Here is a 26,303-nt window from a genome sequence, read left to right as displayed (position 1 = left end):
CCTCTTTTTATGCATGCTCATTGGTTACAGAACACCACCCAATTGGGTGCCTGATCCATTACAGGTATTCTAAATTGGTCACCTGTATATTAGTGGTTTAACTTGCGTTCCCCCTCCCCATAATTTTTGATTTACATTATCAATTAACATTCTCAAAGGGGTATGATGGAGAAGAGACAAGCGTTTTTGAGCCTCAAACCCCCAGAGGTCTGGGTCATTATATGGATTAGAAATCAAGTGAATAATGACAGACATACTTTCCCACAATCTATTTGAACAGGAAACACCTTTTATCTGAGCAATGATGTGGCAATACATGCCTCTAGCAACAGATTAAAAGGGGGAGAGGAATATTCAGGAATTGAAGATGCTGACCTCTGACTCTATAATTGGACAACAATATCACCGCATTAGCTTCGTAGTAATTTTACATCAATATGTCTGAAGGCTGGACACTGCCAATTTTACAGGGCTCTTTTGCCCTATGGGACCTGTCTAGACAGAGTTAAAAAGAAGACGATTGATATAACCCTTGGCCTAAAGTCAACAGGATAACTATGTAGAGGGCTTTACCGACACCCGTGATGAAGCCAAACTCTCAGGTTGATGCCTCTAAATAGCATTCTTGAGGACACAGGGATTGATTTACTAAAAACAGAGAGTGCAAAATCTGGTGCAGCTGTTCATGTTAGCCAATCAGTTTTCAGTTTTTTTTTTTTTTTTATATCAAAGCTGAATTTAGAAGTGGATTGGCCAACATGCATAGCTGCACCATATTTTGCACTCTAGATTTAGTAAATCAACCCCATATAAGCAGTCTTATGTCAAATCGCCCCAAATAAATGAGAAAGTTGTATAAAACAGACAAGTTTACAAACTTATATATATATTACATCCTTAGCTAACCCAATATCTGCAGATATTGCAGATGCTACTGCCCGACCCACATACACTTCCATTGTATCAGCTCTGAAACAAATGATAGCAAACATTTCTACGGCATAAGGATTCTCGTAGGTTGGTTAATTTTTTTTCTTTTTTACATATATGTCCACATATACTTAAATGCAATTTCTTTCTTTAGAATACACATTCCACTCCCCAGTCTGAATACAGTATTGAGAATAGTTGAAGCACTTTTTATCATGTAGACAGTTTTACAAATATCTTAAGTCCCTGGAAATGAGAAATAGGTTTCCTCTACAAGGTTATTATACTGTGCATCTTTTTACTATATTATTGAATTTCCACTAATCCATTTATTTTCATAGTTCTTGCACTTTAAGAATGTACAGGGTTCTATCCCAGCTCCAAACAATGCTTCTGTGGCTGGATTAAACATTTCTTCTGGTGTTTATAAGCAGGTCCCGTTGTAACCCCACATCCTTAGTTATTCTGGATTTTTCTGAAGGGGCATCTGTAATTAGCGTAAGCTTGTTGAACACACCACGGCCAAAATAGTCTGCAACCACACTGAATCCGTCATTGGAGTATTTCAGCTAGAAAAATAAAAAGAAAGATATAAAAAAACTGAGCCACCATTCTCCTCAATATTCTAAATCTGCCATGTCTGGTAATTAAAGACTAGATGAAGGCCTGTTTCCATAGATGAAAGTCTACAACAAAGGCTTTTTAAAAGGCAATTTAGTTGCAAAGTCAGAAACCAGAGTAGCTTAGAGGATTAAAAGTTCTCATGAATGGGCTTGGTGGTATATTTTTGCTCAATCAGCACATGTAGCCAATCGGCTGCAGCACTAACCAATGTATTCTGACAGTGGGGAAGAACAGGAGGATTTCCCCATCCAGCTTGAATGTATAGATGATATGGGGGGGGGGGGGGGATTGGTTCAGTTATAAAAACAAACCTGGGCCAGCTTAAAGCATTTATTACCCCAACACTTCACATTCCTGATATGTGCCTGCTGTACCATGTACTTGTAGGAGAAAGGAAGCAATACAAAGAGAGCAGGATACTATGTGTGAAATCCCTGGAGTTCCCAACACTCCCTCCACTTTCCGATTATAAACTGACCACACTAAGCAGGAGAGCACACTTTGGTCAGATCTCTAGCTATGCCAGGAAATCCGTGTACTCTCCTCCAATGATCAGACTTGTCCTGACATGCCACAGTCATTCGCTGGGAAGCTCAGTTGGCTGCTGCTCCTGCTCCCCCAGCTCTTATGCAGCCAAGAACAGAAAGAAGGTGATCACTTATAAAAAAATAAAAATATATCTATACAAATATGTTTTGCCTTTCATTTCTATTGTAAACTGAATGGTTGTTTTACAGGGTCACTTTAAGTCTGCAAATCACCCAGGAAAGAAGAAGGGGCTGTAAGGCAGCAGAATAGTTTTAGCGCTTGCAAAACTACAAAAATCTTAAAGCCCAACTCCAGATTTAATTTCACTTTCATTTGGGCCACCCTAACCCAAACATTTCTCTTACTAATACATGTGGACACTGGCAGTGCTGTGTATACTGTATGGAGCATCAGCTTTATACAGTGCTGTCCCATCTCATCCCCAGAATAAAATCAAGCCAGAAAGGCTCTCTGATTGATATAGGCATTGCTCAGGAAAACCCTTAGAAGAAAAATACTTCTCAGTATTAGAGCCATAATACAAAAAAGTGCGAGTGTAATGGGAAAATTACATTCCGGCTGGGAACTTAAAAAGGAGAAGTTCCCTTTGGTAACATGTTACACCCATATTTAGGGTGCAACATGTCACACACGTACCAGCCCCCGATCCCATTTTGACATCTAGCGAAGGATCCTTTGCCCCCCGCTTGCTGTCACAATCTGAAGTGTTCTGTGAATGGGAAAATGACATTTTGCAGCTGTCAGCTTGCAGTTCTCAATGAACTACCATGGTGCTGTTGAGCACTGTGGGAGTTTATGGAGCTTCCCGTCAGAGTGTAAGTGCCTGCCCATATCGGCAGTACAGGCAGACAAATACACAGACAGCCTGCAAGACCATGGCATTGCACCCACAATCTGCTGAGCGTGGGTGCAATGATTTACAGGTCCCAAACAAAAAAAAAAAATTTTTACCTGCAAAAATTTGGCTGCATTAGTTTTACTTTATAGGCTTTTGTCCCTCTGTTTTTAACCGGTTATCTGGCCAGAAACACATCTCTTGCATTAGAGTGTGTCCACTCTGGATGAAGGAGCACAAGACGTGCATTAGCAGCGCTAGCAGAACTAGATACAATAACAAATTGAAGCCAAACTCCAGCTCACACTGCAATTACAGCTACATATATTTTTTTTTTTCTTTTGGGATAAAGGTTGAACATAAATAAATAAAATAGACAATTATAAGCACCCCTGTCAATGATAAATGGTTTGTATGTTGGAAAATTTCTTAATTAGCACCACCAGCTATAGCCAGCAGTGCCAATGAATGTTTTCCGATTGCAGGGAAATCTCAACTGTCCAAATATAATAGCTCTGCGGGAGGGATTCCCCATCCACATCACATGTGTTAAGTGGGGAAGGACTATTGTATGGCCAGCTTTACCGGCCAGCTCACCAGGTGAAAATAAAGGAAAGACCGACTAAGAAAAAAAATACAGCCATCACATTTAAAAATTAGTAAGCTGCAACATAATAATGGTTTGCTTTTGGGTTTAATACTGCTTTAAAACTGAACTTCAGGTTTGATTTTAACGCTCAGTTCACATATATGCAAATTGTATGCATTTTAAACCGTATCCAATTTGCAAAAAATGTGAACCAGACTGGGCCTGCAATGAAGCCATTTCACAATGTCTGGGACAGCCGAAGTCCTTTTTTGAAGAGAGTGCCGTATGATTTTAGGCCTGGTTCAGGTGTGAATTCAAGTAAAGATTTGCACCTGAATCGCACCTTAAAGTGCAAGTTCACCCTAAAACAAAAATCCCTGCATCTACAGACATCCACATTCTAACACTAAACTATCTAGATATCAAAAAAGAGAAAAGAACTCTGCGCTTGACCTAATAAAAAGTGAATGTGAAAAATCAAAAAAACAATTTATTGTGAAAAAATGATTAAACAAAAAATAGTGCTGCTGCTCATGAAAGCCTAAATACTTAAGGCCCAATAAACATATAAACAGATATAATAAAATGATAAACAAACGCGCAACCAAAATTTCAATAAAGTGTCATTATATAAATCCATATGTTAAATAGTCAAATCAGTAATGATTGTGCATATAAAAACATGCAAAAAAACTGTGAACAACAAGAGGCAAATATATTCAAAGTGAATTATGTGCTAAATGTTCATTGTGTGAAAAAAGAACAAAGTCCCAAAGCATAAAAATAGGACACTTCTAGGATTTAATCCAATAGCTACTGCAATATTCAATGGAGTATCTGGAAGGAGCCTTGGTCTTATTTTCAGCCAAAAGAGTGTAATATTACTGCCGCTTACCGGACTGAGAGGATCTCAGGTTATAGAGATCTCTAGAGCGTGTGCATCAGCCTGCCGGCCACAATAAACGACCACCTCGATCAAGGAGGGATGCTTCCGTCTTGTTGGATGAGGATATCACCTTCAGCTGTTCATCAGACCAGATCACACCACACAGAAAGGAAAAACAGGCAGAATCCACTCAGCTTTACCAGGCACTTGATCTGGAAATAGTAGGCTCAGCAAAAAAAAGGGACAATAGAGTCTTCATGGTGAAGTATGTCAAAAAATTGGAGGTTTATTTTAAATAACAAACAGAGTCAAGTGTCACAACAACCAAAAAATAAAAATAAATTTCACAGCAGGTGTCCACAGCAAAAAAAATATAAAAAGGCACAACGATAAAAAAAAAAAAAAAAAAAGTTCCTTTGCATATCAGCCAAGGATCAAACCTGATGAATAATAAGCGGAATATTATGAGCGTGATGGCGTTAGGAAATGGTGCTCCAACAGACGCGTTTCCCCAAAAATGACTTCCATCCAATCCCAGTTGAAGCCATTTTCGGAGGAAACGCGTCGGGTGGAGCACCATTTCCTAACGCCATCACGCTCATATTATTCAGCTTTAGGTTTGATCCTTGGCTGATATGCAAAGGAACTTTTATCGTTGTGCCTTTTATATTATTTTGCTGTGGACACCAGCTGTGAAATGCATTTTTATTTATTTGTATTTTTTGGTTGTTGTGACACTTGACTGTTTTTTTTTTAAATAAACCTCCAATTTTTGACATACTTCACCATGAAGACTCTATTGTTCCTTTTTTGCTGAGCCTACTATTCCCAGATTAAGTGCCTGGTAAAGCCAAGTGGATTCTGCCTGTTTTTCCTACCAGATACTCCATTGAATATTGCAGTAGCTATTGGATTAAATCCTAGAAGTGCCCCATTTTTATGCTTTGGGACTTTGTTCTTTTTTCACACAATGAACATTTAGCACATAATTCACTTTGAATATATTTGCCTCTTGTTATTCACTGTTTTTTTGCGTATTTTTATATGCACAATCATTACTGATTAGACTATTTCACATAGGGATTTCTATAATGACACTTTATTGAAATTTTGGTTGCGTGCTTGTTTATAATTTACTAGATCTATTTATATACTAAACTATTTAGCCCTGTAAAGAAGAAATCTTTATACATAACTTTCCTGAAACCGATCAAATCTCCAGTGGCAGAAGCTCTGCAGAGGACACAGCCGACGACTGAAATGAATGGGGAGTGAGGTCACCCATACACTTACTATGGGGCTTCCGTTGTTGGATGCGTCCTTTGCACCCACCTCCACAGTGAAGCCGTAGATAACAGCTCAGCGTGGATCGGGTCAGATCGGCTACAGAAAGGGTATGTATACTGTTTTTTTATTTACAGGTTTGGATGTCTTTAGAGAGGTTAGCGTTAGATCGTCAATGTCTGTAGATGCAGGGATTTTAGTTTCAAGGTGGATTTCTACGTTAACCAGTGAACAAAGCTGCACCAGATTCCTTTTAAAAACTGATCGCAAACCACAGCCGGACATGTGTGAACCTGGCCTAACTTTAAATAGTTTGTTCACAATCTCTACCTTAGCCATTCAGAGGAAGCCTTGCATTCATCCAGAAAATACAAGGCTTCCTGTGAATGGTAGAGTAGCACTCAGCCTAACTTGAGTTTGTTCCGGGAATATGATGGGAAACCCCTGTACTGCTGATGCTACATGCAGTTTATACAACGCCGACAGCAACCACATGTATTAGTAAAGGAAAGGAAAAAGTTTATTTGGCACGGCTTTGCTCAAACAAACTATAGTGAAATGAAACCTGGATTTAGGCTTCAGCACAAACTCCAGGCACACATGTAAATTGTATGTTTATGTGTCTATTTCAACTGCTAGTTTACAAGGCAATAGATTTGAATCTTTAGTCAATTTTATGATTTACATAACTCTGCCATGCTGCAACCCCAGAAAGTGCACAGGTGTCAATGCTGATCCAATGTCCAATTTAAGGGAACTGGTGAAACAGAAGAAAAAAAGTCTGCCCCTGCCAGGCTGTGTAGTGTGTCAGATGTGTGTAAATTACAAGAATCTATAGTAAAAAATAAAAAAAGGCAATTTTTAATGTACACAAAAGTCATACCATGTGATATGAACACATACAAGCAATTCACAACTTCTGGATTCAAGGCATGGGCGCCCGCTCCATAGGGCAAGCGATAGTAAACCGCCAGCTTTTGTTTTTCAAAAACCTGCAAGGCAAAGTTCTAATGTGCTAGTATGCATCGCATATTATGTGAAGCACTATACAAAGCACTCCAGCAGCATGCCGTCACCTGATCTCCCTTCCGGGTTGGCGGGATCCGGTCCTGTGATTGGACAAGCCGCAATGATATCACCCCGTGCACAGGAGCGTTCATAGCACAGGGCTCTGAAGGAACAGCACGGAATGCCGTTCCTTCAGAGCATATGTGCTGGTGACGTCACTAGTGGCTTCACAAGTAAATATCTATTAAACGGTGCAAGTTTAGGAGATATTTACTGTACCTATAGGTAAAAATCGTTCATGGGAGTTTACACCCACTTCTTGCCTATTTTATGTCCCCTTTTATCATCATCTCTTTTCAGGCAGAGAGTTAAGTTATCAGCTCATAAGATTTCTGGCAAAATCAACAGGTAATTTTTGCATTTAACCAAACAGATAGATATCGGAAAACCTTTTCAATGGCATATTTAGCAGAGCAAACAAGAGATGTTCATTGTGCGGGTTTACATACACTTCAACCAGTGTGATGCAACCGGTTAATATTAATCAATGCTTGGATGAAAAGTAAAAGCCCTGGGCAGACACAGTACCCCGAAGGTGTTATCATGCTTATATTACCAATTTGAATAGAACAGAGCCAAGTTATTTTGCTTTTGAAAAAACATCAAACAAACCTGGTGCTGGAAATGGTCATAGAGGTCTTTCTTCTCTTCCTGGGCCCTGATCATATCAAGGACTTGGCGATTCTCAGGCATGCAGGTTGGGCAGTCGGAGTCACTCTCTGCATAGCTCTCGAAGCAGTGTTGGTGAAATGAATGACCGCACAAGAAGTGCACAGACGGAAGTTCTAGAGCACTACTGCAGATACTACATTTAGTCTTCTGGAAAATCTTGGGGCTTCAAAAAATAAGACACAAATCAATCTTCAGAGTTCTAAACAATAACAATGGTAAAGCCAAAAACTTTATGCACGTAACTAAATATATCCCTCATAAGCCATTCAGTATAAACATTCACACATAGTGTGTGCAGAGACTAGAGCTATGGGCGGAACCCAGCAGGTCCATTTACTACGGGCTGCCTGCAGAAAACTACAGGCAGGAGTAGACACAAGACCAGTCATAAATCACAAGGAGCAGCAGTGACCACACTATTACAGGAAGCTCCTGCACAGAAGCAACATTTCATGCTGAATTACTACAAAGAGCTGGAAGCAATACACAAAGTATAGATATGCTGTTTGTATTTAGACACTATTTGTGCATCTTGATGTTCAAGCTGTAAAGCCTAGTTAATGTATTCCTTTCACTTCAGGCTTACTCCCAATGACTGAAAAGCACTCCGCTCAACATGATTTTGATGCCTTTGATGCTCTCGCAACATGACGGTATTGTAACTGATGCTACTACAAAATTATACGAAACTGACAGCAGAATAATAGAATAGAATAATATGGAAATATATGGTCCAAACTACTTTAAGTAAAAAGAAACAGGGACTTGCAGTAGGCTTGGAATCCGAAATTAAACAAAATGGTAATGCTTTAAAAACTGAAATCTCATTTTTTGTCAAAAAGGGAAAGGTAGTCCATCAGGTTTTTATTGCCGTTCTTGCTGGGTAGAGTCACCCTCTCTAGTTGACAAAAAGTGATAGGAAATCCAAACTTTAAGACCCTTCACACTGGCACCGCTCCGCATTAGTGATAAAGTGCCGTTAGTTTTAGCACCGCTTTTTGGCTGCTAGTGGGGTGCTTTTAACCCCCGCTAGCGGCCGAAGGGGTAAGTGTGCCCAAAAGCACTGCTGTGGAAGCGCTTTGGCAGTGGTGCCCATTCATTTCAATAGGCAGGGGCGATGGGGGAGTGGTGTATTCACCGCTCCTAAACAGCTCCAAAGATGCTGCTTGCAGGACTTTCTAACGTCCTGCAAGCGTACCGCCCCAATGTGAAAGCACTCGGCTCTCAAACTGGGGCTGCAGGGGAGGCGTTTTTGTAGGTGCCATTTGTAGCCCTTTAGCACCTGAAGACACCTCCAGTGTGAAAGGCATCTTACAGCGGTCACCTGTTGCATCTAGGGGAAAAGAAAAAAAAAACCTACAGTGTTAACCCTTTGTGTATGTGGTGTTACCGGCACAAAAATTGTGTTTTTTTTTATCAAATTATTATATCTGCTGCAGTTCCTGTAAACACCTCCAGGAGGTGTGATAATATAAAGAATGAATATTTGTATATGATGCACATATACTACTGCGCTGATACTGTGCAAAAATTCACTTTTTACCCCTATAAATATAACACTTTCAATTTCTTTATAACATAAATCATTTAAATATACACTAACACCAGCGTGCTCAAAAACGTGCCCCGCGATATACAATCACGGATAATTGAACCAAATAAACCATGCACAAATAATAATTTTGTGACTTTTTCACCCTCTGTGTGATGCCACCACCTTTTATGTGCTAGACTCTCACCCGATAATGGTAGGTATATAGCCTGTAATCAGTATCCAAGTGGGTAGCTCCTCAATTGTATGGCAATATTTCCGTCTCTCCTTTTAGATGTATGCTAGATCAACATGCAGGAAAAAAACTTTTGCATCCACACCAGCCGCTTTCCTTGCTCCAAAAGAAAAAAACTCCATATGGTGTAGTATGTAAAAGTTAAGGCAAGTTTATTTATAAACATAACATTTTCCACTCACATTTTCAAGTGCCCAACCGGCCTCTGAGGCTTATGGGAAATTTCTTCACAACCGGAAACACGTCAGGCGTCACCTCCACGGCACTTCCGCGTACTGAATAGCGTAACACCGAGGCGTAGAACGCACGCCGAAGAGCCATAGCAGTAACGCTGAACAGACTAGTGCCGGTTGGGCACTTGAAAATGTGAGTGGAAAATGTTATGTTTATAAATAAAACTTGCCTTAACTTTTACATACTACACCATATGGAGTTTTTTTCTTTTTTTTAGCATACATAAAAGGAGAGACGGAAATATTGCCATACAATTGAGGAGCTACCCACTTGGATACTGATTACAGGCTATATACCTACCATTATCTGGTGAGAGTCTAGCACATAAGAGGTGGTGGCATCACACAGAGGGTGAAAAAGTCACAGAATTATTAGTCAAGAACACTGGCACTATATATATTTTCTTGGAAAAGTTTGAATATTGGACTTTTTTCTTTTTGTGCATGGTTTATTTGGTTTTTATTTGGTTCAATTATCCGTGGTTGTATATCGCGGGGCACGTTTTTGAGCACGCTGGTGTTAGTGTATATTTAAATGATTTATGTTATAAAGAAATTGAAAGTGTTATATTTATAGGGGTAAAAAGTGAATTTTTGCAGTAGTATATGTGCATCATCATATACAAATATTCATTCTTTAAGTGTTAACCCTTTACTCAAAACAAAAGCTATACATATATCCAATGAATTTCTATCGACTTTGATGGGTTATTGCTAGAGAGTGCCAATCAAATTCTTCCATTGTGAGCCTGACTGGCAGCTGTAGGAAGCAGAGACCACTCAAAGTGATATCTGATAAATAAGGCCAAGAAGGTGGTCCAAGAGGTCTCCAATGTGATGCGTAACCAATTTTGTCTTCTACGGGGATGGTTAGGAATTGCAAAGGACTTTAGCTTCATCTCAATCTAGTGATCATTTTGGAAAGGTGTTTTTTTTTCAAAAGGTAATCTCTGCTTATACAGCGATTCATCAGATGTTTATGGTTATTGGCTCAAATTTGTGACAAACTTACAGTACTAAAAGCGACCAACATCGAGTTTTGTAGTTTACAGAAATGTGTACATTATGCATACGTTATCTTTTCTGAAAGACTTGGCAGATACTAAAAAAGGGACAGCAAAGTCTGTTTACAGCGAGTACATATTTTATCATTGCAGTGTTTACTGTGTTTTATGCAACTTCGATTTTTACATGCATCATCTTCCAATTTTGTTACTGCATTAAAGATAGTTTTGTAGATTAGCCATGGAGCCATCAGTAGCTTGGTGCAATTACTCTACCGTAGAAAACATTTTCTGCCCATTCGGGGGAGTTAGCATGCAAGATAAGCCCCTTTGCCAACGATTCTCACCTTCCCCATCTTCAGCTGTCTCCAGCATGGCACTTACTCAAGACTAAAAGACTATTCCTCTACACCTTAATATGTCAACGCTCAGGCATGGGAATTTGCAGCTCAGAAGCTGCATCATTGGACATATGGAAAGAACTGTATGCTCCCTTATACCTGGAAGATCTCAATATATCACAGGGGTCTTGGCAGACAAAAAGGGACATAAGGGAGAGCAGGGATGGTAAGTAGCAGCAGTAGAGGAGCGTTGCTAACAAATGAACGCATCTACTTTGCTCTAGATGACCCATTTCCCAACAAAAGACTGCCACACAGCTACTAGCTTACATTTTAAAGGAATAAACGGGAGGAAATAAGAGGTAAGGGACTGAAAAGGCTGTACATGAGGAAACAGTGGATGCAACAACCAGTGTGCTGCATTAAATCGGTTCTCCACCCTAAAGTGAAGTCCCGCTGATCGGAACCCTCCCCCCTCCGGTGTCACATTTGACACCTTTCAGGGGGAGGGGGGTGCAGATACCTGTCTAAAGACAGGTATTTGCACCCACTTCCGGCCCGGCATTGCGTCATGTATTGCGTCACATCCCGTCGCCCCCCCGTTGTGTGCTGGGAACACTCGGCTCCCAGCACACAGCGGGAGCCAATCGGTGGGCGCGGCGCGACTCGCGCATGCGCCGTAGGGAACCGGGCAGTGAAGCCGCAGAGCTTCACTTCCTGGTTCCCTCAGCGTGGATGGAGGGGGGAGCAGCAGGGTGACGAGCGATCGCTCGTCATCTGCTGCGGACGGCGCTGGACTCCAGGACAGGTAAGTGTCCTATTATTAAAAGTCAGCAGCTGCAGTATTTGTAGCTGCTGGCTTTTAATATTTTTTTTTGGCGGAACATCCGCTTTAATGCAATTGTGTAAAAGATGTTTTTCTCATGCCTTTAATACACTAGAAAATGAAATTGCCCATTCATATTTTCTTACCTGTTACGCAGTTCATGGATATCTCGGCGAATACGAGCCGTTTCCTCCCTGTACTTATTAACAGTTCTTTCATCTTCTTCTGTCTGCTGGCTCAGTTTCTGCATTTTGTTGATTAAATAGTCCCTGATCACTGACAGAGTGGCTGTGGAATTATGAGCCAGGGTCTGCACCACTGTAACAAAAGATCAGGGATGTACAAGATAACATTTTTCACAGAAAATCCAAAAGGACTTAAAACCTTTACATTGGTAAAGTTAATTTAACATTGCACAAAAAACAGTATAGTTTAACAAATTAGTATTCGGTTTATTTTAAGTATTGTAGACTTTAAATTTACAGTTGTGTGAAAAAATATTAGCCCCTTCCTGATTTTCTTTTTTGTATATTTCTCACACTTAAATGATTCAGGTTAAACTAATTTTAATATTACACAAAGATAACTAGAGTAAATCTAAGATGCAGTTTTTAAATTATTTCATTTATTAAGGGAAAAAGGTTCTTCAAACCTGCCTGGCCCTATGTGAAAAAGTAATTGCCCCCTCCCATGCTCAATCATAAATGAACTGTGATTAACCACAATTTTTTGGAAAGCTAAGTTAACTTTCACTTGCCACACCCTGGCCTGATTACTGCCAGACCTGTTGAATCAAGAAATCGTATACATAGAAGCTGTCTGACAAAGTGAAGCATGCCAACAGATCACAAAAAAATCCACACATCATGGCACAATCTAAGAAAATTCAAGAACAGATTAGAAACAAAGTCTAGGAAGGGTTTCAAAGACTTTGGAACTCCAGTGAACCACAGGGAGAGTCATTATATACAAATGGAGATAACTTGAAAAAGTGGTGAACCTTCCCAGGAGTGGTCGGCCTACATAAATTACTCCAAGAGCATGACAACGATTCATCCAGGAGGTCATAAAAGAACCCAGATCATCATCTAAAGAACTGCAGGTCTGACTCGCCTCAGGTAAGGTCATTGTTAATGATTTAACAATAAAGGTTCGTACACACGGTCGGACATCCAACAAAATTTCCCTTGGATTTTTGTCTTAATTGATTTGTCCGATCACACCCATAGCATACACACGCTCTGACTTTTCTGCAAACTTTTCTAACACTTTCCCAACATCACGTGGTTTTACTTGCTCTTTACCGCCACCCTTTGGTTAACTTCTGCTATTGTTGGTTGAGTTTAACATTGGTTATGAGCATGCGCATTTGTACTTTGTCCAAAAGTCCGATGGTTTGCTGTACACACGGTCGGACAAGGCACCATCGGACTTTTGTTGCCAGAAAGTTGGTCCGTTCGCAGACCCAACTTTTTGTCCGATGAAAGCCAAAAAAGTTGGTCCGATGGAACGTACACACGGTTGGACAAATACGAAAAGTGCCGGATTTTGAAGTTGGTTGGGCAAAAGTCCGACCGTGTGTACGGGGCTTTAGAAAGACTGAGCAAAAATGGCATCCATGGGAGAGTTCCAAGGCCAAAGCCACTACTGACCAAAAAGAACACAAAGTCTCATCTCACATTTACCAAAAAACATCTTGATTATCCCCAAGATGTTTAGGCAAATATTCTGTGGACTGATGAGACAAAACGTAACTTTTTGGAAGGTGTGCATTCCGTTACATCAGGCATAGAACCAATACAGCATTTCACAACAAGAACATCATACCAACAGTCAGACATGGTGGTGGTGATAGTGTGATGGTCTGGGGCTGATTTGCAGCTTCAGGACCTGGACGACTTACCATAATTGATGGAATCATAAATTCTGAGCTCTACCAAAAAAATCCTGAAGGAGAATGTCCAGCCATCAGTTTGTGACCTCAAGCTCAAATGCACTTGGGTTATGCAGCAGGACAATGATGCGAAACACAACAGCAAGTTGTGGTTTTGGAGTGGCTTAGTCAAAGCCCGGACTTAAATATAATTTAGATGCTGTATCATGATCTTACACAGGCCGTTCATGCTGGAAAATGTGGCTGAATTAAAAAATTCAGCAAAGAGTGGGCCAAAATTGCTCCACAGCAATGTGAAAGACTCATTGCCAGTTATCGCAAATGCTTGATTGCAGTTGTTGCCGCCAGGGGTGACACAACTAGTTATTAGGTTTAGGGGGCAATTACTTTTTCACATAAAGCCAGGCAGGTTTGGACAGTTATGCCTTAATAAATGAAACCATCATTTAAAATTGCACTTTGTACTTAGGTTATCCTTGTGCAATAATAAAAAAATTTGATGACCCAATGTCGCGGACACACGACCGTTTTTCATGACGTGAAAAATTAAATTTTTTTAATGTCATTAAAAACGATAGTATGTAGGCTCCAGAGCAGTTTTTCATGACGTGAAAAATGGGCATTAAAAATTTAGAACATGCTCTATCTTTTCGCGTAGTTTTTAACGTTGTGAAAACGGTTGCGTGTAGGCTTTAATGACATGAAAAAAACGTGCATGCTCAGAAGCAAGTTATGAGACGGTAGCGCTCGTTCAGGTAAAACTAGCATTCGTAATGGAGAAAGCACATTCGTCACGCTGTAACAGACTAAAAAGCACAAAGACTGAAAAGCGCGAATCGCCTCTCACCAAACTTTTACCAACACAAAATCAGCAAAAGCAGCCCAAAGGGTGGCCCCATCCAAATGGTACTTCCCCTTTATAGTGCAGTCGTACGTCACCGCGCTTTGCTCGACCATTTTTTTTTCACGATCGTGTGTAGGAAAGGCAGGCTTGAAAAGAATCGGGTTGAAAAAAAAACGTTTTTTCTAGACCATTAAAAATGGTCATGTGTATGCGGCATGAGACATTTAAAGTGGTAGTAAAAGGTTCTGTTTTTTTTTTTTTAAACAAACATGTCATACTTCCCTTCACTGTGCAGTTCGTTTTGCACAAAGTGGCCCCGATCGTCCTCTTCTGGGGTCCCACGGCGGCTCTCACGGCTCCTCCCCACACTAGCCACACTAGCTAACCCTCTCTGGGAAGCTCTCTCCTGAGGGGGTTACCTTGCGGGCGCACTCCCGTGTGATACACTCGGCGTACATAGCATTGGATTTGATTGACAGCAGCAAAAGCCAATGGCAAGCCACTGGAATCCAATGAAAAGCCGACAAGATGTGGGGAAAGTGACGCGGGTTCATGCCCATGGAAATTCAGGTCAGGTATGTAATATGGGGGCAGACACAGCAAGGTGTTTTTTTACCTTAATGCATAGGATGGTTTACAATTTATAAAATAATATCAGAAAGGGGGCAAATTTCCATACAACTGTAGTTTGGCTACTAGCCACTGAAGTAGGATGTTTGCATTGTTTAGGGCAGGGGTGCCCAACCTTTTGAAAAGCGAGGGCCACTTAAGCGACTTAGTAACCAGTCGCGGGCCACAATGAGCAGATGACAGGTCTGTGTCCACTCTGCATATGCAAAGCGGACACAGACACAGCCTACTCTACTCTATGGGCCCTCATCTGATCAAATGGAAGGGGACGGATCCACTTCTGTTTTTTTAGCAGATCGGATTGGAAATAGGCCGGTGTAAAACGGACAAAGAGAATCCGTTTGGGTTAGACAGATCATGTTAAAGGGGCCTAAGGCTACCTGTTGCTTTCCTTCAGATTAGCTGTACTTTGCCACAGAATTCTATTATTTCCTGCAGGTGTGGTGTACTTTTTGAAAGTGCACCAAACCAGCAGATAAAACCAGAAGTCTATGACTCAGTGATGGTAAGCCGCAGGTGCACTGCGCTATACCTGCGGATCGGTTTGAAAGCAGCCGAGTAACCACTGCAGAACAGATATGTCCATATATACACTGCGATTTTAGTAAAAAACTTGCTGTCCCAGGCAGAGTGCATTTGGTATAACTCCACCTATGACAGGAGCTGGTGCTATACAGGAAGCATTGGCTCCGCAGCTGATTGCTTTCTCTACCGCTGGCTTCATTCACAACACTGATGCTCTGGCATGGTGGGGAGACTACCTGTAATCTTGGTTGGCTAACCCGCCATCCCAGAGCAGGAGGTGGTGGGCCACAACAGAGGGCTCCGCGGGCCACTGGTTGTGCACCCCTGGTTTAGGGCATGGGTCTTCAAACTACGGCCCTCCAGTTGTTCAGGAACTACAATTCCCATCATGCCTAGTCATGTCTGTGAATGTCAGAGTTTTACAATGCCTCGTGGGATGTGTAGTTCCACAACAGCTGGAGGGCCGTAGTTTAAGGATCCCTGGTTTAGGGAGACATGTTGATCCAGAATGCCTACTAGATATGTTTGTCCCAATTCTGTGGGTGATATCCAGTAGCAATGCTTCACCGTCAATGGAATCTAGCATCACTGTTCCCTACACATCGGTGGCCAGTAGCAATTCCCCCTTACCCACTGGTACACAGTAGCAATGCTACCTTCACAAATGGTAGACGGCAGCAATGGGGTTGAGTTACAAAACTGGAGAGTGCAAAATCTGGCGCAGCTCTGCACAGAAACCAGCTTCCAAGACTTTTGTCAAAGCTTAATTGAACAAGCTGACGTTAGAAGCTGATTGGCTACAATGCACAGCTGCACCAGATTTTGCACACTTCAGCCCCAATGCCCCCTACACATTGGTGGTCGGTAGCAATGCCCATTTACACTGGTGCACTTACTGACTTTGGGCTTCGTCTCGTGGCAGAAGCATGATGCTGGTAGTGCATAACACTGATGTGAAATGCCAGTTACTGCAGTCTCCGAGAGACCTTTCAGGCATCACTAAAGACTGAGGAATCCATCTCCTTCACCAGGACAGAATCATACAGGCATGGTCTTGACATACAATGGGTAAGCAACTAAAACGATTGTAAAGGAACAAAAAAAAAAAAAAAAAGAAGAAGAAGTCTATACTTCCTTGCCCTGTGCAATTCCAGCCTCGAACCTTCTCTTCTCAGGTCCCCTGCCTCCTCCTATCTGTCCAGTGCACTCACGGGAAGACGCTTTCCACGGGGGCACTCACGTGTGCTCGCTGTTGAGCCCCGCTGCTGTCTCTATTGACACAGACAGCGGATCTCGGCAATGTCTCCTCCCCCCACTCCCTCGTCACTGGAGTTAACAGTAGTGGGAGTCAATGGAGTCAATGACTCCCACTGCTAGCAATCTGCCCAACAAGGAGGGAGACTGCGGCAAGAGGATGGGTTCGGGTTCAGCGAAGAATAAGGGGGTGGGGGTGGACTACTGCCACTGACATCAGCTGGAGAGGAGAGAGAAAGCCGAGGTGTCATGCGATTGCAGGGATCCAATGTGTTATCAGTGCAGATAAGCATATTTATGATATGATATATGATATGATATATGATATGATATGATATAACACAGACACAGGGGAAATACTTTTGCCAATAGAGGGGATGGGAGCTTTTCAGGTTAAGTATGATAGCAGACAATCAGAGAGGAGAGAGGCTACGTGTTGACAGGGAGGGGGAAGAAGGGGGAGCTGAAGATAGGCACAGAGAAGAATAGGAGAGAGAGCTGCGTGTGATGCAGACACACGCACAGGCTACTGCAGACATGGTAATCCTGGTCAGCACTCAGGGGGGGTCAGGACATGGCATTATAAAACCGCTATTGTAGGAGATACAGAGGGATAGTTTAAAAAGTAAAAGCACAATGCTGCCAATTGCACATTAACCACTTTACCACCGGGCCAATTTTGGCACTTCTCTCCTTCATGTAAAAATCACAATTTGGGGTTTGAGCAGCGTTTACATATGTGGGCGGGACCTGCATGCGTGTTCGCTTCTGCGCGCGAAATAACGGGGACAGGGGCGTTTTGAAAAAAAAATGTTTAATTTTATTTTACTTAATTATTTTACTGAAAAAATAAAAATCACCGATCACATGCCGACAGCGTCTTTGTTTACTTCCGGGTACCGGCCGTGACGTCATAACGGCCTCCGACGGTCATAGACTGGTCACCAGTCATCTCTATGCTTTCCAGCAGCGCCGACCGATTCGCTCTCCGGGCCCCCGATGGCACGGGAGAGCCCGGAGAAGCACCGGATGGCGGCGGGAGGGGGGTCGTCCCCTCCTGCTGCCTATAAGAACGATCAAGTGGCGGAATGGCCGCTTTGATCGTTCTTATCGTGCACAGAATCGGCGGCTGAAGACGGCGATATCTGAATGATGCCTGTAGCTACAGGCATCATTCAGATATCACCGTACAAAGCCGAGGACGTTGTCAAGAGGTTAAAGGGACAGGAGCAGCATTTTTTATTTTTTGGGGTTTAACACTTTAATCCATAGAATGCATTAAGGTAGAAATCCTTGAGGCTTTAGAACCACTTTAATAAAACAAAACTAGTGTATTACTAGTATATTGGTTGATCAAGCTTGCCCTACCTGACATGAACTGGTTCTTTGGGTTTTCCTTGCTTTCATAGAAACAAACAGGGACAACCCTTTACACTCTCAGAATTTTCAAGAAAGCAGGTTGAAGTCTATTTTCTGATTGAGCGACATACACTAGATTTCATGATCTTTGGCCATTTCAATGGAGCCTTACAAAAATAAACAAGCCTATAAAGTTAAGGGCCTCGAGAACTCACCTAATAGTGGAGGCATGAGATTTTTGCTTTCGATATGTCTCAGCACAGTGGCAATGTGTTCCTTACAATCTTCCTCTTTGCGGGCAAAATAACCAAGCGCTTGCTCCCACAGAGAACTCTCTTGCTCTCCATACTGTTTACAAGCTTCAATCACTTCTTGGTACTGATTGTTTTGCATGTGATAATGCATAATCTGCTGAAAACTAGGAGAAACAAATCAATGCAATAAAACACATGCATGAATTACTCTTTATAAAAGGCAGTCACTGAGTGGAGGTACTTACAGTTTGCCTTGTTCATACAAATACAGCACACCCTTCTGAAAATTGTGCATTTGGCATAGGACAAGAGCTTTATCAAACACATTCTTAAAGCGCCCACTCTTCAGAAGCGTCATGACATCATTTTGGAGTTGCAGCCTTGCCTGTTAATACAAGTTTTATATTAGGTTAGGCACATATAGAATGACGATAAAATACTATTCAGAGGGTCATGGGGAAGTGAAGAATTAAAAAGGATGGAGTAAGAACAGTCATCACTTGAACTTAAAGCAGGAGTACACACATTGCTTGAATTTCACTAGCTATGTAACATTTTATTTTATGACTTATAGGGGTTGTAATGGAAATGGGAAATAAATCTTGCGCCTAATAAATTGAAAAATAATAAATAAGCCGCTACCCAAACATTCCAATAATGGAGCAAGTGATGAAAACAAATATACAATATATATTAATAATGGCACTGAGAAAATAATTAAATAAATAACAAATTCAACACCAGCCTGCCCGCACAATTGCAAAACTAATGTTGCTGTATGGTCCTAGGGGAAAATGTTAGATATGTGCTGCTATGCACAATAAATAAATTTGAATTGAAGACTAGGGTAAATATAGTGCAACAAATACATATAAATACATATAAATAAACCACCACTGTGCAAAATAGTTGGAAAATTAACCAATAAGTATTGACATAAAAATGGTGTCCCCAACTGAATAGGGCTATGACGGTCCTAAAAACAGTGCTTCAAAATGATTATGTCTGATAACAATGCTTCAATTGGTTGCATCTGAGACCACAAAAGCATTACAGGGCTATAACAGTCCTAATAAGCGTCCTTCGAATTAAAAACAAATAGTGCAAAAAATATAACAATCTTAGTGATGTGTTCTGGAAACGTCCATTAAGAACCAAATCCAAAATGATGAGACTTGCAATGTTCACCTTCACCAAAGAACTGCAGGCAAAATACACCCAAACATGCTCAAAGAAAGGATGGCAGCTTACCAGAGAGCAATGACCCTTTTAATTAAAAAAAATAAGTCAATTGCGCTTGTGGCAAAGTATGTTGCTGACATGGATGGATGGAGATGATGTAGATGGGATCAGACCCCCTGCCTCACTAACAGGCTCGGAACGGGATACGAAAATGAAAAACGGCAATAGTGTAATACCGTTTTTAATGGATAAAAACAATGTACAAATAGAAAGCCAAATGGCTGCTTACATTCTGGGGTGCCACAGACCCAGCACCGAGGCTGGATGGCGATAACATGGGTAATATAAAATCCCAAGTGGAGATGTCCTGGCGTGTGTTCCACCCATGACGGCGGTGAGCCAGAGGACCGGAGGTGACGTTAGAGCGTGACCTAGTTCCGCCTCGACGGCTGTTTCGTATTGCACGTCTTCAGGAAGCCCACGGCCGTCACGGGTGGAACCCACGCCAGGACATCTCCACTTGAGATTTTATATTACCCATGTTATCGCCATGGTCTGTGGCACCCCAGAATGTAAGCAGCCATTTGGCTTTCTATTTGTACATTGTTTTTATCCATTAAAAACGGGATTACACTATTGCCGTTTACTTTCTTTTTCATATCCCGTTCCGAGCCCGTTAGTGAGGCAGGGGGTCTGATCCCATCTACATCATCTCCATCCATCCATCCATCCATCCATGTCAGCAATATAATTTGCTACAAGTGCAATTGACTTATTTTTTAATTAAAAGGGTCATTGCTCTCTGGTAAGCTGCCATCCTTTCTTTGAGCACGTTTTGGTGTCTTTTACCTGCAGTTTTTTGGTGAAGGTGAACATTGCAAGTCACATCATTTTGGATTCGGTTCTTAAAGGACATTTCCAGAACACATCACTAAGATTGAATTAAAAACAAATAGTTATATTTTTTGCACTAAGGACTGTTATAGCCCTATAATGCTTTTGTTGTCTCAGATGCAACCAATTGAAGCATTGTTATCAGACGTAATCATTTTGAAGCACTGTTTTTAGGACCGTCATAGCCCTATTCAGTTGGGGACACCATTTTTATGTCAATACTTATTGGTTAATTTTCCAACTACCGTATTTTGCACAGTGGTGGTTTATATGTATTTATTTATATGTATTTGTTTCACTATATTTACCCTAGTCTTCAATTAAATGTATTTATTGTGCATAGCAGCACATATCTAACATTTTTTTCAGCAGGTATGCAGACACAGAAAAGGCATATCTGACCAATAAAGTGCCTGAGAGGTAAACTGTCAGGTGGTTGAACACATCAGCATTTACCAAAAAGTGAAATCACATTTGGGGTGGACAGATAGTTCTAAGCTTAGAACTAATAGGCACTTGTTTATTTATGCTTGTAAATGTTAGTCTTGTATTCAGTAAGCATTCACTAGACAACCAGCCACCTGCAAGGATCAGCATAATAGCCCTTCAGAGTTGCTGAACCTTGCTAAATGCCCGTTTCCAGATCCAGGTTTCCCAGTCTTGCATTTAAAACCTCAGCTTGACAACTATAGGCTGTGCAAGCATGCACGGATACAAATGCAGGCAGGGCAGATGCTAAGCACACTTGGTACGTACTTGTGGGTCTCGCTCATGTGCCCAGTTTTGCAGACGTAATTCCAGCAAAGTATCGTATACCCCTTGAGGCGAATCATTCTGTACTTGTATCATATGTTCAAGAAAGTTCTTTAATTCACAAGGATTGTTGGCAAAAATAGGAATGAACTCTTCAGGATTTGCCTGGGGGAAAAGAAGCACAGAAACTGCATAAAAATTCAAAAACTTGAATGTAGGCAAGGGTAATAAACATTAACCTATTACAGCATATTTAGACTAAAACATCTTGCTAAAAACTATTATATAGCATTTATTACAGACGCAGAAAAAAGTTTGGAGGGACACAAAAAAAAAAAAAAAAAAAAAAAAAAAAGGGAGGGCCGATCTAAGAGAAACCAGGAAACAAAACCTGGTTGGGGGAAGGGATAGATTCAGAAATGCTCCTGCTGCACATCTAAGGCGTGCGGTTTTAAGTGAGCAGGCTCGAACCGTCCCGGTCAGCCCTCAGTGGGCACAGTGATGACTGACAACCGTGGGTGCAAAATTGTAAATATGACAGTGTGCTGTTAGGCAAGGGTACATTGGGGAATAAATAAGATGTGTGCTGGTGCGCTGGGGGGTGATATTGAGAGCAAGCATGTGCTGGATTGGGGTGGGGGGGTGCTAATTGGAGGCATAGATGTCATGGATTGGGGGGGTGGGTGCAATTGGAGGTCTGAATCATATCTGTGCCTCCAATTCCACCTCCCTTCCCAATCCATCATACATATGACTTCACCAACACCCCCCCCCCCCAATATGATAGATTGGAGGGGGGGAGTGGTGGTGGATTTGGAGGAATAGGTACGATGGATTGGGGAGAATATTGAAAGCATAGATGCGCTGGCTTGGGGGGGAAGATTGGAGGCATAGGTGTTCTGGAGAGGGGAGGTCAGAAGATGAGGTGTGCTGGGGGGGGGGGGGGTCGTTAAAAGCACAAATGGAGGGGGGGAATTGGAGGCAGAGATATGCTGGGAAGAGGAATTAAAGGTGTACTGGGGGGAGGTGTTGGAGGTAGAGGCATTGGAGGTGTACTGGGGGGAGCCCGTCAGTGTTCAGACCATACGCCGCACACTGCATCAAAATGGTCAGCCATGGCTGTCGTCCCAAAAGGAAGCTTCTTCTAAAGATGATGCACAAGAAATCCCGCAAACAGTTTGCTTAAGACAAGCAGATTACGGACATGGATTACTGGAACCATGTCCTGTGGTCTAAAGATAAACTTATTACAGATGGTGTCAAGCGTGTGTGGCGGCAACCAGGCGAGGCGTACAAAAGACAACTTTTTTTGGCTACAGTCAAGCATGGTGGAGTTAGTGTCATGGTCTGGGGCTACACGAGGGCTGCCGGCACTAGGGAGCTACAGTTCATTGAGAGAACCATGAATGCCAACGTATACTGTGACATACTGAAGCAGAGCATGATCCCCTCCTTCTGGAGACTGGGCCGCAGGGCAGTGTTCCAACATAACGACCCCAAACACACTTCCAAGATGACCACTGTCTTGCTAAAGAAGCTGAGGGACTACCCAAGAATGTCTCCAGACCTAAACCCTATCTGTGGGGGGATCATCAAAATGGAAGGTTTCCAACGTCCACCAGCCACACAAAATATTGACACTTTGGGCCCAATGTGGACATTTTCACTTAGGGGGGTACTCACTTTTGTTACAAGCGGTTTAGACATTAATGGCTGTGTGTTGAGTTATTTTGAGGGGACAGCAAATTTACACTGTTTTACAAGCTGTACACTCACTACTTTACATTGTAGCAAAGTGTAATTTCTTCAGTGTTGTCACATGAAAATATATAAAATAGAATATTTACAAAAATGTGTGGGTGCATTCACTTTTGTAAGATACTGTATGAGTAATAGAACATAGCAAACCATAGGGTGAGTGTTAGTGTCGGGAGGGTGGGCATATACTAGCAAACAGTAGCCCCCGGCCCCCCCCCTCAAAAAATAAACTACCACAGCACTGAACCATCACCTCTGTAATTCAGTCTAAGCAAAATCTACGCACTGCACATGACTGAACTGTGAAATCCAAAAACGATGCATAATTTGGTCCAACAAGTACAAGTTCAGGACTCCTGAAGTAAGATTGTTTGCTGTATGCACCCCATTTCATAAAGTCATGTGAGTTTACATTAAAAGGATATTAAAGGCTATTAAAGGGCAGCACAGTGGCTAAGTGATTAGTACTTCCGCCCAGCAGCAGTAGGGTCATCAGTTTGAGTCCACACAATTGGACTGCCTGCAAGGAGTTTGAATGTGCTCCCTGTGCGGGTTTCCTCCCACACTCCAAAGACATGCTGGTAGGTTATTTGGCTGCTGTCTAATTTTAGCCCAAGTATGTGTATGGATGTCAATTAGGGACCTTAGATTGTAAGCTCCTTGAGGCCAGGAACTGATGTCAATGTACAATATATATGCAACGCACTGCGTAAATTGACAGCACTATATACAGCGAGGGAAAAAGTATTTGATCCCCTGACGATTTTGCCCACTGACAAAAATGATCAGTCTATATATTAATGGTAGATATATTTTAACAGTGAGAGACAGAACAAAAAAATCCAGAAAAACGCATTTCAAAAAAAGTTATAAATTGATTTGCATTTTAATTAGTGAAATAAGCATTTGACCCCCTTCGCAAAACATGACTTGGTACTTGGTGACAAAACTCTTGTCGGCAAATCACAGAGGTCAGACATTTCTTGTAGTTGGCCACCAGGTTTGCACACATCTCAGGAGGGATTTTGTCCCACTCCACTTTGCAGATCCTCTCGAACCTTCAGATCCATCCACATTTTCTATGGGATTAGGTCTGGAGACTGGCTAGGCCACTCCAGGAAGTTAATGTGTTTCTTCTTGAGCCACTCCTTTGTTGTCTTGACCATTTTCAATGCCCTGGCTGAGGGAAGGAGGTTCTCACCCAGGATTTGACATCCATCGTCCCTTTGATGCAGTGAAGTTGTCCTGTCCCCTTAACAGAAAAACTCCCCCAAAGTCATAATGTTTCCACCTCTATGTTTGACGATGGGTATGGTGTTCTTTGGGTCATAGGCAGCAATACTCCTCCAAACACTGCAAATTGAGTTGATGCCAAAGAACTTGATTTTGGTCTCATCTGACCACAACACTTTCACCCAGTTCTCCTCTGAATCATTCAGATGTTCATTAGCAAACTTCAGACGGGCATGTACATGTGCTTTCTTCAGCACAGGGACCTTGCGGGCGCTGCAGGATTTCAGTCCTTGATGGTGTCCTGTGTTACCAATTGTTTTCTTGGCGACTATGGTCCCAGCTGCCTTGAGATCATTGACAATATTCTGCCGTGTAGTTCTGGGCTGATTCCTCACCATTCTCATGATCATTAAAACTCCATGAGGTGAAATCTTGCATCCACTCCAGCCTTGTGTAGGTCTACAATCTTGTCCCTGACATCCTTGGACAGCTCTTTGGTCTTAGCCAAGGTGGAGAGATTGGAATCTGATCGATTGTTTCTGTGGACAGGTGTCTTTTATACAGGTAATAAACCGAGATTAGCAGCACACCCTTCAAGAGAGTGCTGCTAATCTCTTTATGTTACATGTACAGAAGACAACCGAGCCAGAAATCTTGCTGATCGATAGGGGATCAAATACTTATTTCACTCATTAAAATGCAAATCAATTTATAACTTTTTAGAACCAGTAAGCTACAACCACCCTGCTCCCTCCACACAGATGTTTGACTGACAGCAGCAGGATCCTAAGGGCTCCCATTTCCCTAAAGTGTCACTTATAAAACCAGGAAGTGAGAGGAGCGACGCTGCAGCCAGGACAGGGCTAGTGCAGTGAAAGAAGGCAGGTCAGTGTTTAGAGGGGAGGGGGGGGGGGGGGGGGCTACAGGGAATGCATTTAGGTAAAAAAAAAAACGGTTTGACTTTAGCACTGCTTTAACCCAAGGATGCAATGTGTGGAGATCTGCAGCCAAGTATGGCAGGAGATCTGCAGCCAAGTATGGCAGGAGATCTGCAGAGAGAAACCCTCTCGAGGAAGTAAATTGTTCAGATGACTGCTCTACAGTGGCAACTGGTGCTCAAATTTTTTTTTTGGGGGGGGGGGTCGCAAAAAAAATTTAAAATAAAAATTGCAGCCTCACTGTGCCCATCAAATGCAGCCACTGTGCCATCAATTGTCACCACTGTGCCATGCCATCAAATGCAGTCACTATGCCATCAATTCGCACCACTGTGCCATGCCATCAAACGCAGCCACTGTGCCATCAAACGCAGCCACATCGCCATGCCATCAAACGCAGCCACTGTGGCATCGATTGTCACCACTGTGCCATGCCATCAAACGCAGCCACTGTGCAATGTCAAACGCAGCCACTGTGCCCCTCAATTGTCGCCATTATGCCAATTGTCACCACTGTGCCCATTGTTGCCACTGTGCCCATCACTGTGCCCTTTAATTGATGCCACTGTGCCCTTTGTTGCCACTGTGCTCTTTGTCACTACTGTACCCATTGATGCCACTGTGCCCTTTGTCGCTTCTGTGCCCATTGTCGCCGCTGTGCCCTGTAAAATGCACTTACCTTTCTGCTTCCTTGTCCATCGATGTCCTCTCCCACCCTCGATGACGCTTCAGCCAATCAGGTTACCGATAACAAGAATCGGTGAACCTGATTGGCTGAGACGGCCGTCAGTCTTATCCAAGGGACGCAGCCCTCCCTACGTTCCGAGGAGAAGACATCCGGGAGACGAGGGGCTGTACTCGGAAAGCCTATCGGAGCCGCTGGCTCTGATAGCAGCTGGTTGGCTGTGCGGAAGTGCCTGTTATTCAGATAACCGGCGCCCAATGTCCGGCTATCTGAATAGACCAGGCAGCTGGCAACAACATACATTCATGCAATACATGAATGTATGTTATTTGCGAGAGGGGGTGGCACTGCAGCGCCCTCTATAGACGGCCGCCATCACTGTAGTTAGTAAAAAGAAAAAATGACATTTTAAGCAAAATAAAAATTCTTAAAAGGGCCCTTTTTTTTTTTTTTTACTACAGGAGGGGGGGGG

The 26,303-nt window shown here is 42.3% G+C and overlaps 1 protein-coding gene across 1 annotated transcript in view; it reads right to left on the bottom strand.

Annotated features, from left to right (window-relative positions):
• Positions 1-866: 866 nt before the first annotated feature.
• The window catches only part of VPS11 (VPS11 core subunit of CORVET and HOPS complexes), a 60,970-nt gene continuing 35,533 nt past the window's right edge, over positions 867-26,303 (bottom strand). Inside the window, exons 11-16 of the mRNA XM_040325443.1 lie at positions 21,221-21,382; positions 18,634-18,773; positions 18,350-18,552; positions 11,775-11,946; positions 7,378-7,600; positions 867-1,499 (exon numbers count right to left, since the gene is read on the bottom strand). Of these exons, the coding sequence (XP_040181377.1) occupies positions 1,335-1,499; positions 7,378-7,600; positions 11,775-11,946; positions 18,350-18,552; positions 18,634-18,773; positions 21,221-21,382 (1,065 nt within the window). The 3' untranslated portion in view covers positions 867-1,334. The remainder of the gene's footprint in view (positions 1,500-7,377; positions 7,601-11,774; positions 11,947-18,349; positions 18,553-18,633; positions 18,774-21,220; positions 21,383-26,303) is intronic.

This window comes from Rana temporaria, chromosome 10 (genome assembly GCF_905171775.1).
Source record: "Rana temporaria chromosome 10, aRanTem1.1, whole genome shotgun sequence".
Classification (NCBI taxonomy): Eukaryota; Metazoa; Chordata; class Amphibia; order Anura; family Ranidae; genus Rana; species Rana temporaria.
Note: the sequence above shows the minus strand (reverse complement) of the source record. Positions and strands in the feature narration are given on the sequence as shown.